Below are 15,632 nucleotides of genomic sequence, written 5' to 3' on the forward strand. Positions count from 1 at the left end.
AGATGTGGCAATTTTATATTTTAACTACCATATATCTCAGCGGATAAGACGACCTTCGGATAAGATGATGTATAAATTTTCGTCGAAGTTTTATAGTTTTAGCATATATCTGTCCTATAAGACGACCCCCAAACTATCAACAGCCTATGAATTTAGTTTAGATCAACAATCATTATCTGAATAATAATACTGTATAGCGTATATGGAATTATGTCCTATTTGTAATTTTTCAAACAAACAAATTTTATTTTCTTGCATCTGGCGATTTTTGGAAACATTCGCACTAATTCGGACATTCGGGTAATGACCTTGACTATTTACAAAAACTTCTTATGGGCTATTCTATTTTGTGCACATACCCTACTCTCTTCTAGTAAATAATTACGGTTTGTCTGCCTTTTTATAATGGTTTTAATTTATATAAATTTCAATCTAATTCTTTTTTGTATCTGTCGTATAAGACGACCCCGGATTTTCAGGGCCATTTTTTATGGTTCAACTTACAGAAATGCAGCACTGAACATCCGACGTACACATTTTCACGTTTAAAACTTCAGCCTCTTCTTATCCGTTGAGATATACGGTAGTTAAATCAGTGGTGCCTAAATTAAAGCCCCTGGACCAAATCCAGCCTGCAAACATGTTTGAGTATCAATTATTATGCCTTTGTGTCCTTTATCATAACTTAAATTTATCTTTGTATACTAGTACATTTATCAATTAACAGGACTTCAATATATGTGGTGTCCAGGTGTAAATAATGGTAAGTGATATTTTCTAAATTTTACAGCAGCACTGGATCAATACTGGAAAATTATGGATTAATTTTCCAGTATAATAAGTCCTGTTAATTGATAAATGTACTAGTATACAAAGATAAATTTAAAATATTTGAGTATCATTTAGAAATGATAGAAATACATCTATTTTATGTATTCTACTTATAGAATATACAAAATATTTGTGGCCTACCTATTCTACAACTTAACTATGTGCAATTTGGCCCACCAATTGCAAAGTTTGAGGATCTATTGCAATAATTAGCTTTTTGTTTTATACAACAAAAGGAAGACTATAAACAGGACATTTTGCAACTGTATCTGTGCTAAATTTGGGTAACTGTCATAAACTTTCAGTAATTCTAAGAAGTAATACTCAAAAACAATAGTAAATACATTGTATGAATATACAATCATATGTGTATGTTTTAAATGTAGTGTATATGTTACAGTCAAAACCCGTTTTTAGTTAGAACGCATTTTAACTAGTTGAAACTAGTTTATACTGGATGTCTTTGTTAAAACCCGTTTTAACTCAAATTCATTTTTGACTAGCAGTAAATTCTAGTTTTAACTAGACAAAATGGGTTTTGTCTAGTTAATTTACTGCTGTACATGTTCTGATTTTAGATAAAACTAATTTTAGCTAGATAAATATGTTTGGGGGAAATAAATAAAGTTATGTATAGTGATTCAGGGAAAGATGCCTAACATTTTGCTTATGAAGGAAATTATAGCGATAATTTGGGTTTTGGAGGCCTCTAACAAAAATATCATATTCTTGAGCATGTTTTTCAAATAAAAGTTTGGAGTATATGAAAAATAATTGTATATTGTGTTTGCAATGATGACTTTTTTACTGTCTGGCATTTTAGGCATCTCACCCCAAGTGTCCGGGTGCGATGCCAAATGCCAATAGGGTAAGATAACAAATATAGTTGCATAAAATTAATTTTTGAATATCTTAACCAAATTTACTTTATTGCATATGTAGTATAAAGTACTTCATAGTAAGTATAACAGTACAGTATAAGTATTGTTAAGTTTTCGCCCGTTCTAACGTGCTCAATAGCTAGCTGAAAGCTGTTTTCAGTCCTAAAACCTTTTTGAGACGTCCTTATATAATTTCTATGCATATCCTGCAATAAAATGAGAAAACAAAAATTTATTAAAAATAGGCATATTGGAATTCAATTAACAAAAAATAGGCATGTTACCCCAAGAAAAATGTGGCACCTTTCCCATTTGTCGGGGTAAGATACCTAGCGGAGTCACGTGTTCTAGAGTGTCCAATTGGGATTGGTGATAGCTCACAATGGAAACTTTAGAACCTTAACTACACCACACATTAATTGTTTTTTGCAATTTTTAATAAATTCTATTTTAACTTTTAGTTTTAAAATGATTCTAGAAACATTTCACAACAAAAACTTCCTTCTTATCTTGCTTTTATTCTTCTCGGATGTAGAAAATGAGGTAACGGTAGCCAACTACAGCTTTCCGCACTCAATATTGGCCCAACGATTCATCATACAAACACATGACAATATCTGACGTCACCGTTTGAAAATATCAAAAAGTAGGCATCTTCCCCTGCTTACCATCTTACCCCAAATCACTCTATATGTTGCAGTCAAAACCAGTTTTTAGTTAGGATGCATTTTAACTAGTTGAAACTAGTTTATACTGGATGTCTTTGTTATAACTAGAATTTACTGCTAGTCAAAAATGAATTTAAGTTAAAACTAGTTTTAACTAGACAAAACAGGTTTTTAACAAAGACATCCAGTATAAACTATTTTCAACTAGTTAAAACGCGTTCTAACTAAAAACGGGTTTTGACTAACATATATATTTATATATGTTTTTTAAAAATATCATTATTTCTATCAATATGTATATTACAGTGTTTTTTAATCAATATTTAGAAACAACAAACAAATTTATATTTATTTATTTTTTTATAAAAAATGCTAAAATTGATTATAATTTAATTTGAATTTGATTTCATCCATCATTAAAACATCAATAGTAATTCAAATTAAATTTTTTAAATTTGCTATTTATAATTTAATGAATTCTAATAACAACATTAAAAATAACATTAAATTCTTAAAAATTTTTACATTTACTTATTTTTCCGTAAAAATCTAATTTAACTGCTAATTTAATAACAAATCTTTTATTTGGATTTGTTATATAGTGGAGACTTTATTGTCCTATAGACATTGCCTTCTTGTAACATAATCTCAGTATGCTCTTATATGCACAAAACTGGCACTATATTCCACAAATTACCTAAAAAAACTTTTATAGTATCAGAAGATTGTTTTTATTTTTAATTATGATTACCACAGAGATGTCACCAAACAGTTACTGTTTCAATACATTCACGTCTAATTTACATTTGCACAGCAAGACATGTATTTTAAAATGTAAAAATAAATGATTTTCACATGTAAGAGCAAGCTCTTATTTGTATGGGAATATGATAAATGAATAAATAAATGTTTAAAAAATCAAATTAGATAAATTTTGTAATAAAATAAATAAATTCAATTCAAAAAATATTTGTTATAAATAGATTAAATAATTTTTTATCAGATTATTTTTATTATTTATATTTTTATATTAATTAATATCTTACACATTTGGATTACATATTACATTACTGTTAATAACAAATTACTTATTGTATATTCATCCATTTTTCAAGCAGCACTTTGACCAACTGAAAGTAAAACAAAATTTTTATTAAAAAGTTTTCAACAATAAACATTTATTTTATAAATGTATTAATTCAGAATTTATTATTAGAAATTAAATAATTAATAATAATAATAATAAATTAAAAATAAATATAAACCTCAGTATAAAATAATATGATGTTTTATTTAAAATCAGTGTATTGTGAAAATATATTGATTCTTATTCAATATATGAGGTGTCCAGGTGTAAATAATGGTAAGTGATATTTTCTAAATTTTACAGCGGCACATGCTAAATATTTAGAAAAATAATGCAACCAAACTATGTATTGGGTTGTTCGGAAAGTAATTTCGTTTTTTTATTACTAGAGGAATTAGATGTATTTTTACCAACTAATTTTATTTTAAACCACATTTTCATTATATACTTCAACAGCTGACATTTTAAGGCTTATTTGTAAAAAAATTTTGTTTGATTCTGTACAATTGTTTTTTTTCGGTGACCCATCAAATATGGAAAATCGAAAGCATCATTTTCAGCATATTTTGTTTTTTTATAACTAAAAAATCAAATGCTGTTCAAGCAAGAAAAAACTTGTGATACACGATTGGAGAAGATGTATTGAGAGAAAGACAGTGACAAAACTGGTTTACAAAATTGCGTTCAGGCAATTTTAATATCGAAGATACACCACATTTTGGATGGCCATTTGAAGCCAATGAAAACAAAATAAAGGTACCGATTGAAGCAATCTGCCGTATAACAACACGTGAAGTCACTAAGAGATTAAATCTGTTAAATTGAACCTTTATTATTACTTAAAACAAATTGGTTTCGTTTCAAAGCTCAATATATGGGTTCCACATGTTACTAAAGAGAGATGCTCTCTATGGTGGGATTTTAAAGAAATTTGTTTTTGAGCTTTTACCAGACAATTTAACAATTGATTTGAAAGTGTACTGCCATCGAGTAAACAAATTGAGTAATATCATCAAACAGAAAAGGCCAGAATTGATCAACAACAAAGTGTAGTGTTTTACCATGATAATGCCAAATTTCACACAAGTTTGGTAGCTCGTCAGAAACTGTTATAGCTTAGATGGGATGTGTTATCACACCAACCATATTCGCCAGATCGGGCACACTCAGATTATTACTTGTTCCAGTCTATACAAATTTTTTTTAACTGTAAGACATTTACTTGAAATGACAATGTCAAAAATCACTTGGATCAGTTTTTTGTAAACAACGATCAAAATTTTTATGAATATGAAATCATGCTACTACCAGAAACAATGACAACAGGTATTTGATCAAAATGGTCAATATATAATTCAATAAAATATTTATTTATTATAAGAATATTGCGTTTATTTTTCTATGGAAAAAACGAAATTACTTTCCGAACAACGCAATAAAATATACAATTTTTCTCATTGTTCAAGGAAATGACTTTTATTTAGAGTAACAATTCCACAAAAGATTGATTTCAAATATTTTTTATTCGTGAATTAAAACACATTTAAACAAGTGTAGTCTTTTGTCTTCAGATACAATTGATTAATCATTTTCACGTGTATAATGGTTACAATTTAAAACTTTTTATGCTAATTTATCAGTTTAGTGTTCCTCAGTAAATCATACAGCAGGCCTAATTAATTATTTGAATGATTTAATTAAATCATTCAAATTATGTAGTAATTACCATTAATCCCTTCATAAAATGTTTTCTTCTGCATGCAAAAATTTTGTATACATTAAGCTTTATTATTTTATTATTAAATTTGAATTTTTCAAACTACATAGTAATATTTGTTCATAAAATACAGTCAAACCTCTCTAAAACAATACCTGTTAAAACAATAAACCCCAATATAATGATAGAATTTCTTCAGTCCCAGCCAAAGTCCTATACAAATACTGTAATTAATCAGCCACTACAATGATATGATTATAAGGATATGTTGGAGCAATCCATGCTGACCGATGCATGAGCCACATGGCAAAAAACTAGGAACACCTATTCACTAATCGTGTTACCTATGGATCCTCTCTGTGCTCCAGAATGATTTGTCTGCATCTAGGTAATTGGTGACACTACCTCAGCTAATCCTATTACAAGGAACTGCATGTGCTGACCAATCACAAAGCTTTTCCTGCCAGACAAGAGCTCTGGCTAGTGGCCAAGAAGAAGAAAATAGCAGTACTAGCATGTAGCAAAAGAAAAAAAAATGGCAAAAGCATGAAAACAAATAAGTTTAGAAATGAAGTTAGATGCTTTCAAAAGATATTGATAGTGAAATGATGCAAATAGAAGTTGCAAAAAAGTATGGCTTTGCTCAGTCAACTCTAGTAATATTTTTTAAAGAAACAGAGGAAAACAAAGTGCAGTGCGGCAGATGGAAACATGGATCCTTCTCAGAAATGTTTGAAGATACCCAACTGTAATGATGTTGACAGTACAACATTCCATTGGTTTTCAGAGATGCAGGCATTGAACATACTAATAAACTGGCAAGTCTTGTGCCAAAAGGCAACACACTTTGCAAGGATGATTGGACACACAAAATTTAAGGCTAGCAATGGATGGCTGCATTGCTTCAAAGACATAGCAATAGCATTATCTTCAAAGTTGTCTCAGGGGAAGAAAAATCAATGCCACTTGAAGAAGCAAATTCTTGGTGTAAGAAAAAAAATGAAAGAAATCATTGAAAGGCATCAACCTGACAACATCTACAATGCAGATGAAAATGGGTTATTTTTCCAATTGATGCCTGAAAAAACATTTGCATTTAAGGGTAAACATGCAAGGGTGGTAAACAATCAAAACAGTGCATCACTGTTGTTCTGTGTTGCAAGTCAACAGGAATGGACAAATTAACACCTCTTGTAATTGGAAGATCAGCAAAACCCAGATATCTGAAGAATGCAAGAAGTATGTCAGGTAAGGTTTTTTTTTCTCAAATTATTTTTCTTTAATTAATTTTCCTATCTCATGTCACATTCATGATTACTCCTTATTTCAGTCCATTATAAAGTCAATGGAAAACGTTGGATGACTGCAAGCTTCTTCAATGAGTGGCTACTTACGGTGGACAAACAGATGATACAGGAAAAAAAAAAAAAAAGCTCTTCTAGTAGATAACTATACTGCTCATACAAATATGCCATGATTACACAATGTTGAAATATGCTATTTTCTTCCCAATTGTACATCAGTGCTGCAACCACTAGATATGGGAATAATTTGAAGTTTTAAAGCCAAGTACAGATTCCATTTAATGCAGTGTGTGTTAATAAACATTGAAAGGAAGTTAACAAATCCATATAACAAACATAAAACAAACATGTGATATGATTGCCAGTTACTGGTGGAATTTCCAATTTGTTACAATCAAGAACTGCTGGAAAGAAGAAAAACTAGTCTTCATCCAAAAGAATGACATACCTGTGTTATCTGACAATGAGAATGATGACCTTGTGTCAAACAGTGAGCTTTGACACCAGATCATCATCCTGAAGATTGCTTTGTGACACCACATGTGGTGTCACAAAGCAATCTTCAAAGCAAAGCATTGTGTGTCACAAAGCAATCTCCAAGAACTACTCCAAAAATATTACAGTATTACAGACAAGTGTAGACATTGTGGCAGAAGAGTACATTTCTGTTAACCAATTATTTACAGACTACACCAATGAGGCAATTCTGGCAGAGTTAGGGTCTGATGTCCAAGATGAGGAAGAGGAAGAATCAGTTCCATGTAAACTCCCCAGTATCTTAGAAGTTATCTCTCAAATGGAAACAATTCAACACATGACAACACAATTCCTGGAATTGGAAACAAACAACTGGCTACTCTTGATGCAATTCGTTCCGCATTTGTAAACCATAGCTTGCAAAAAATGAGCCAAAGCAAAATAAATTTTTTAAGACAACATAAAGTTAAAAACAATGTAAATCAATTTTCTGGTTAATAAATAATTCAGAACCAACCAGAGAGCATTATTTAAATTGCAGCGATTAATATTTAAACTAATCATTACTTTCTTAATGATCTCGATTCTTAAATTTCAAGACCTCACTACAAAAATAACCCTGGTATAGCAATACTATTTTCCTGGTCCAGAAAATATAGTGAGATTTGACTGTATTTTTTATGCTAGTGTGGAACAATTTTTGGGAAAATTTTATATGTAAAATTTATGTTCTGGGAACATTTTGGGTCCTGAAATTCTGCATGCTGTTTAACAAGTTAACAGGATTTCCTAAATGGTATAAAGATTAAAGTTAATAAACAAAGCTAGTTTTATTAACAATTTTAAATTAAATCTATTTACAGATTAAACAGCTAATTTCAAAATTTCTCATTACATTTTTGATTTATTACCTTTATAGGCATATTCCAAAGCACTTGAAACTGTTCTCATATCTGCTTCTATACTTTTTGCCCAATTCTCTACATCTCCTATTTCCTGCAATAGTAATTAAATAACTATTTTTTTAATCTAAAGCAAATAAATCAAAAATTGTAAAAACTAATTATAATATATTCAGTATTTTATCATAAGTATATGACTTTTTAATGACTAATTTATGAATTAATTTATTTCTCGTTGATTGTTAACTTCAGTGTGTGTAGGTATGTAGTTTTGATGTATGCAGTATAGCTGCAAGACCAATTAACTGCACATATTGAGGGTTACTTGGATTTTAAATATTCTATGTTTTATTTTATGTATATCTCTTTCAGATCATTAAACACAGGGGCAGATCTACGTAGGGACTAATAAGGCTTAAGCCCTGGGCCCCAAGTGTCAAGGACCCACAAAAATTGAACTATCATCATAAATTTTTTGTACTTTTTCATTAACAATGAGTGCTTATCGTATAGTAAATAATAGTTAATAGACTTTTTTTTTTTTAACTCTTTCCGCCCTGTAGACACTAAGAGGTCCTCTTTTAGCAAGCCCATTATAGGTTCAGTCAGCCCCACAATAAGGCGACCGGGTAGTGAGAAACGGGGCCCAACATACCTGGACGGACCACTCCCTGAAAAATTCCTGGTGATTTTGACCCGTCCGGATTCGATCCCAGGTCCCCAGTGGGCGGTAGACTGCCACCTTGACCGCTCAGTTATAGTTAATAGGTTAGGTTAGGTTTGGTTTGGTAAAAATGGTGCCTTATTGAACTTCAATAAGCCCTAGGCCCCAAAATACCTAGGGCTTATCTGCATCATTCGCCAAACAGCAAGAGGTCAACATCTATTGGGATCAAGCATCCATCATCAGAGCTGTGACCAACAGACATGAAGTGAGGCATCTCGTGAAGCTAGAGATATACAAGGCACATATGAGAACGAGTTGCATTAATCATAGAGATGCAGACACATTGTCCACTGTGTGGAAATCTTTTTACAATAATACACGTTAATACCTTGTCATTCTGCAATCTTCCTTGTGGTGGCCATAATTTTTATATTATTTTTTTATGTTACAGTGGTGCCTCATATAACGTACTTAATCCGTTTCAGGTGCACGTCCATTAAGTGAAAAGTCTGTTATACAAAATGCATTTTTCCATAGAAATACATGTTAAAACATCTAATTCGTTCCGCAGCATAAAATAACTGTACTGTAAAAAAAAAAAAAAAAAAAAAAATAAAAATGGAAAATGGAGCAGTCACCAATTATGCCGGGTAGTCAGATGTTGTGAGGACGAGGTAGAGGAACATTTTCTTCACACATTCATACAGACACACACTTTTTACACATTGCAGCAGGTCTCTTTTTATTGTTTTTTAATTGGAGTCAGATTCAGGAGAGGCTACCGGGGCTTGCAGGGTCAACTCCTCTTGTTCAATCCTTTTTTTTTTGGCAGCTGGCTTCTTGAAAAACATGTCCAAAGTGGTCTGTTTCTCTCTCTTCTTCAACACCTGTCAGAAATGACAGGCAAGGGTGTCATTGTAGAGTTCATTGATGCTCTTGGCCTCAGCTGTATTTGGATAGTGAGTGTTGGTAAACTTCTGAACCTCTCCCCATTTGACAAAAAAGTCCTTGATGGCAGCAGTTGAAATTGGTTGATTGGATTGCTCCTCCTCGTCATCAGATGAAGCTTTCCTTTGAGCTTCATCATGTTCTTGGAGAGACTCCACAACTGAAGAGCTCTTCTTGGTGTTCTTCAATGAGCTCCTCCGCCTCCAATTCCAACTCTCAGGCCGTTGAGATGATCTCCTGCACCAATTCTGTATCCTCAGCTGGTTCTACCTCGGTCTATTCAGGAACAAGCCTCTTCCAGGCTGAATTGAGGGTCTTCTGCATGACTTCTCCCCAGGTCTTCTGGATGAGTCTGATTGCAACAAGAACATCAAACTTCTCTTTCCAGAACTTTCAGACAGTCATGTCTCCACAAAGCTGACATTCTTCAAACACCTTTATGAAGAGAGCTCTGGTGTACAGCTTTTTGAACAGAACCTAAAAAACCACCCCCTGCTGGCTTTAAACTCCTCTTCTTCATTGCCACTGCTGCTGCTTGTTCAAGGAGTGTTTTTCTTCAACTCGTCATAGATGAGTTTGGCTTTTTGATAGACTTCTTAGGTAGAGATATATCACCTCTCACCTGCCTGTCATGGATCCAACCACCAACAACCTTTCCATTTCGTCATGGAGTGAAGACCTACGCTTCACATAGAAGATCTTGGAGACTCCCTTGGCAACTTTGCTGACTTGATGGCATCTTTCTTGCTTAAAATGGTGTTGATGGTGGTCTTGCTGAGACCAAACTCTTTGACAAGGTTGCTGTTTTACCCCACTTTCACTCCTGATGATTTCTTGCTTTGTTTCAATTGAAATCACTTTTCTGTTTTTTTAGAAGCCATGATTTGCACAACACTTGAATAAATGTAAATACCTTGCACTGAGGTGATGTACTGTACATAATAAACAAGGGAGCAAGCCAAATCCCATCGAGAGCTCTGTACTTCAGGTGGTGAAGGAGCTTGACCACCAGGGCTATTTGTGAAGAAGAAAAAAAAAACAGCTTACTCTTCTGCAGCCAAAGAGCAACTGTTTTCAAAGGCTCCTAAAATACCTACATCAAGAAGCTATTCTGGGAAGCCAAGGAGAAAACATCTAAAAATAGCAGATTGTCGTTGGCAACGGCAAAAGAGTGGAAACATCATTCGCACTTGTTTGCCTCACATAACTGCCAAACAGAAAGTCCATTGCTCGAGTCACGTAATGGCCAAACAGAAAGTCCGTTGTTCACAGCGTACGTTATACAAGGCACCACTGTATTTTTATTTTATTTTTATGTGTTTATAAGTAATCCTCGTGTGCATTTTTTTTTTATTTTTGTATTTATATTTATTCTACACATGCACAATTCCTGTTGGATTTTCATATGTATTCCATACATTCTATTTTAACGTTCTTTTTTAATATTCGATAAACTGATGAAGACCGTTAAAAACAGTTGAAAACGTTTTTGTTATTAAATATTTATTGCTGGATAGATAAAGGTGGTATTTATTTTATATATATTTAAAACATTATTCTGAGAAAGGGTTGAAGGCCCAAAAATAGTTAAGAACCCCTGTACTAACGTATAATCTCTTACTTTTAATGCTTGATTGAAACTTTCCACAAGATGTAACCACTGTGCCGTCTGTTTGGCAAAATGTGTCACATTTGCATGGAGATGTTTTGCTTCAGCATCTAGCCTTTTTTGATTCAAATATGCCTGAGCCACTCTAAAAGAAATCAATTGTTTTTTAATTATTCATAAATAATTTAGGTATTAATAATTTTATTCATTTTACCCAACATTCAAATGATCCACTAATGCTGATGTCAAATTATTAGCTGCTATGATAGCTTCTTTCCTTTTCTTTTCTGAAAAACAAAATTAAATTTAAAAATTCACCAGTCATATGTAAAATCAATTAAAAGATAATCCTTTATTATAACTGATTAGTGGGCATCAGGAATGAAAATGACACATTGATTGGGTATTATAGAACAAATTATAAAGAAGTTTAAAATGTGATACAAGTTTTCTGTTTTGATTGCAAGATATGAATATTTTCTTAGTAAATATACTAGCAAGGTGGCTAATTTGTAGCTGGAATATGAATGAGAAATCAATTTGATGTCATAAAAGGAAAAGTTTAATGAAAAAATATTGAAAAACATTAAAAAAATAAAACCTATATTTATTTATATTACCTGAATTATCTCATAGTTTGTGTCTGCAAAAGAATAAAATGAAACCCACGACATTTTTGTGAAAAATGAGCATGGAAATCAATGTTTTAATATGTAGAGTACTCTATCTATGATAAGTGAGTTACTTTTGTGCCCATCTAATTTTACAAATGCATCAATCATATGTGCAGATCAGAGGTGCAGAATATGTCAAATTGCACAAATGAAGTTCAGGAAAATTTTGAGTAGAAAAAATATATGATAATAGTCATAAAAACCAGAATAGTGCCTCACAATGCCTATACACATTAATTGGGGAAATTAGACAAAATGTGGGGATCTTGTGTTTAAAAGTGAAATTGGAATGTGCATAAGGAGTTGAAGTCTGATTGTTATCTTACATTTTGGGCATTCTTTTTATAGTTATTATTATTTTGTTTTCGGGGATGTTTTATTATGTTTTTAAGGGTGGAAAACTCCCGAAACCCCAACAATAAACTAAATTCAAAATTAAAACATTCACTTGCATACGTAATTGATCCCATAGTGCTCAAATATGTGCATTACACTTGTACACCAGATAAAAGACAACACACCCTTTCAAAGGAGAGGTGTAGCTCCCAAAAGCAATCTTGAGAGTGTAAAGGCTATCTACATTGGACAAATTGTCTGGCATTATTTTTGGTAAAGCACTTAACTCATAAGAGGTGTATTCTTTGTTTTTGAATCTAATTGATACTGGTGGAGATTTAATTAATTGTATGTCTCGAGTTGGGAAAAGAATTTCTTTTTATTGATTGTTGTTTTTTTCTTGTACATAGTTGATTTTGACTTGTCTGAATATTTGAAATATATATATATATTACTAATTTCTTGTTTATAATTATTCTTGTTGTTTATGTATATTATAGTTCATCTTAATAAATATAGTCATAAATTTTTGCTTACATACATGTTATTTTTCGATTTTTTTGTATTTCTTTCTTTACTGTTAAGTCATGGGAATTACCCACCGTGACCCAAAAGCAGGCCTAGTACTTGATAAAACCCTAATTTAGTATAACCCTGCTTTTTTCGGATTTAGTTTTGATTTCATGGGAAGTTACATGTTGTTTATGTTGTTTCTAATCAGTTTGGTCACTTGTTGCATTACTGACTACTTACACTGTTATGCATTTGCAGTAAGGATATCTCAGTCACAGTTACCAATTCGATTTTTATGAAAAATCAAAACAGAGCTTTAAAAAGAACCAAAAAACAAAAATGTTTTTATTTCAAAACTCTTTTTGATGCTATTTAATGAATACTTGAATGTCAGCTTGAATTAAAACAAAATATTCACTCATTCTCCACATACAAAACTTGAACATTAATAAGCTGCATTTAAAAACTTTTTGTCTTAATTAAATAGTAAAATAAAGTTTTATCATCATTTTATAAACATTATTACCTTTTTTCCATAGGTTTATTATAAAAAAAACATAAATGCTTATATAGTCTTTAAACCATCATAAAAATATGATTGCATTTTCAAAGGAAAATAATAATAATAAATAGGGAAAAAGATGTTCAAAAACTCTAAAAATGTTTATATTTTTGCAAAAAGTTGGTGCATTTCATAAATAATTTTTCAGGAAAAAATTGTAAACCATTCTTGTTATAAATAAATCCTACATTCTTGGCCATTAAAAAGTCCATTTATTAGCACCCTGTGCTAAAAATGGTAAATTGTGGTGTCAGTGATGACTTCAATTTCATTTCTATTAATCAATGCAGTACATCAAGTTTATAACTGTATACTCAATCCTAAGATAATGCATGCTTAAATTAAAGTTTTTTTTTAACTAAAAAATTTTACATTAATTTATCAGTTTAGTATTACATAGCAAATTATATTGTAGGCCTATTTAATTATTTGTATGATTTAATTTGAATTTTGCAAACTACACAGTAATAATAATTATTAATTGATTTATAAATTATTGTTTCATTTTGTGTGCTAGTCTGGAATAATTTTTGGGAAAATTTTGTCCTGAAAATATTCTGCACCTCTGCTGCAGACTAGGGTGTCATTTCCAAATATCCAAAAAGGAGAACATTGTTTAAATGACAAAAGACTATCATACGTGTACATACAGTATATACAATGTTATATGATAATTTCTTAAATTCCTTCTCTTTTGTTTGCCAAGTTGAGAGATTTACAGGGCCATACTTAGTCACAGGCAAAAAGTATTCACTCGGAGCCACACAGATATGAGGCCTCAATAAAGTTAATTTTCACAAAAACTGAAAACATGAATTTTACTATGTCAAAATTACAACACTAAACCTAAGTCATAAAAAAGGTATTTGGTGCAAGAGTGCAAGAAAAAACGATTAATGTAACCCTTGGTGCCAAGATGGCGGCTCGTCTCTGATTCCAGCAAGGAAACAGTGGGACGCACGTTCTAACCTAACCTATTCTAATAATTTGGTTGCTAATAATTATGGTAATTTATTAGAATAGGTTAGAACGTGCGTCCCACTGTTTCCTTGCTGGAATCAGAGACGAGCTGCCATCTTGACACCAAAAGTTACATTAACTGAAAAACTGCATCCTCCTTATCCTGGTATCTTTAAAAGGTACTCCGAAGAGATAGTGACTCAGACCTCAAGAAGTATAAATACAGTACTGGATATTTGGAATTTCCAAATCCAAAATAATTAGCCATGCTTTGTCAATTATAAAGTGAAAACTTTGTTTCATCACTAAATACAAGGTGGTCATAAAGTAACTTGACCAACTAGTGGTGATCTTGGAAATGCATAAAGTAAGAAATCCATTGAATTTTTTCAGGATAAGTATAGGGTGACATGCATTTGCAATCCAAAAAAAATAGGAGTAGAACACACATCACAATTATAGTTAATTTAATTGTATATTGAAAATTTTCAATACAAACACTGGGAATACACAATGAGACTGTCTGATGGAAAACATCATATGGCATTGGAACAGCATGTGCAGAACAAAAACAACACAGATATTGGTGTTTGAACAATGGGAAATGAGCAAGTGAATATCTGTGACAGAAGGTCTTCTGTCATGGGTATTGGCTCGCTGTACAGGTTCATGGATGAGGTGGCAGCACTGTAGCTGAAGCTTACTGTGACATCATCTGTGAATATAAAAGCATCTGTCTAGCAGAATTCAGACAGCATACATTTTCTCATTTTCTGCTTTGATTATGCATTTCACTGTGTAACCAAAGCAGAAAACAGGAGTCTTCCTGCCACAGACATATGTCAATTAATGCTCACATAAGAGCTTTCCTTCAAAATACAAGGATTTCAATAGGGATTTTCAAATAAATACAACAACATTGTGGCACCACCTATTGGCCTATCTGAAAGCAGCCTTAGGATTCTTGTTTTCCTTGCTGATTTATATTTCTCTCCACTATTGTATTTCATTCGAATTTACACATATCTGTAAACTTAAATACATACTCATTATGAAGAACCTACCAGGGCAAGATGCAATAGAGTTACTTTGCAATATTGAAACATATTTTATGACAAATTTATTGATGGCCAGATTATGATGGTGTTCCCACCCTAAAGGGGTAAATCTGTACATACAATATCCCTTCACTGCAGGAAGTTTGGGGCTTATACTAGCCCTGATTATTTTGTGCCTGTATATTGTTTGGATTAGACATTTAACTGTTAGATAAATGAAGAAAACATCCCATATACAGGTTGTAAATAATTACCAAAAACAATGTTGATTTTATAAATACGAACCTTGCTCCTCTCTTCTTACTATATAACGTTGCTGATGTTCCTTCACTAAGCTGGATAACATCGTTTTCAGTGACAAAAACCTGACAAGATGATACGCTTGCTTGTCCGCCCTCTGGCGGGATGATTAGGCGTCAGCTACGATGGCTATTTCGT

The 15,632-nt window shown here is 31.9% G+C and overlaps 1 protein-coding gene across 1 annotated transcript; it reads right to left on the minus strand.

Annotated features, from left to right (window-relative positions):
• Positions 1 to 3,369: 3,369 nt before the first annotated feature.
• On the minus strand, positions 3,370 to 15,612 carry Blos1 (biogenesis of lysosome-related organelles complex 1 subunit 1). The gene is made up of 5 exons (XM_067286035.1): positions 15,480 to 15,612; positions 11,306 to 11,378; positions 11,104 to 11,236; positions 7,877 to 7,961; positions 3,370 to 3,510 (listed from the first exon to the last, which is right to left on the minus strand). Exons 1-5 carry the CDS (start codon positions 15,538 to 15,540, stop codon positions 3,491 to 3,493), a joined length of 372 nt encoding a protein of 123 aa, XP_067142136.1. The 5' UTR covers positions 15,541 to 15,612; the 3' UTR covers positions 3,370 to 3,490.
• Between the last annotated feature and the right edge of the window lie 20 nt (positions 15,613 to 15,632).

This window comes from Centruroides vittatus, unplaced genomic scaffold (assembly GCF_030686945.1).
Source record: "Centruroides vittatus isolate TY-2023 unplaced genomic scaffold, ASM3068694v2 scaffold_324, whole genome shotgun sequence".
NCBI lineage: Eukaryota > Metazoa > Arthropoda > Arachnida > Scorpiones > Buthidae > Centruroides > Centruroides vittatus.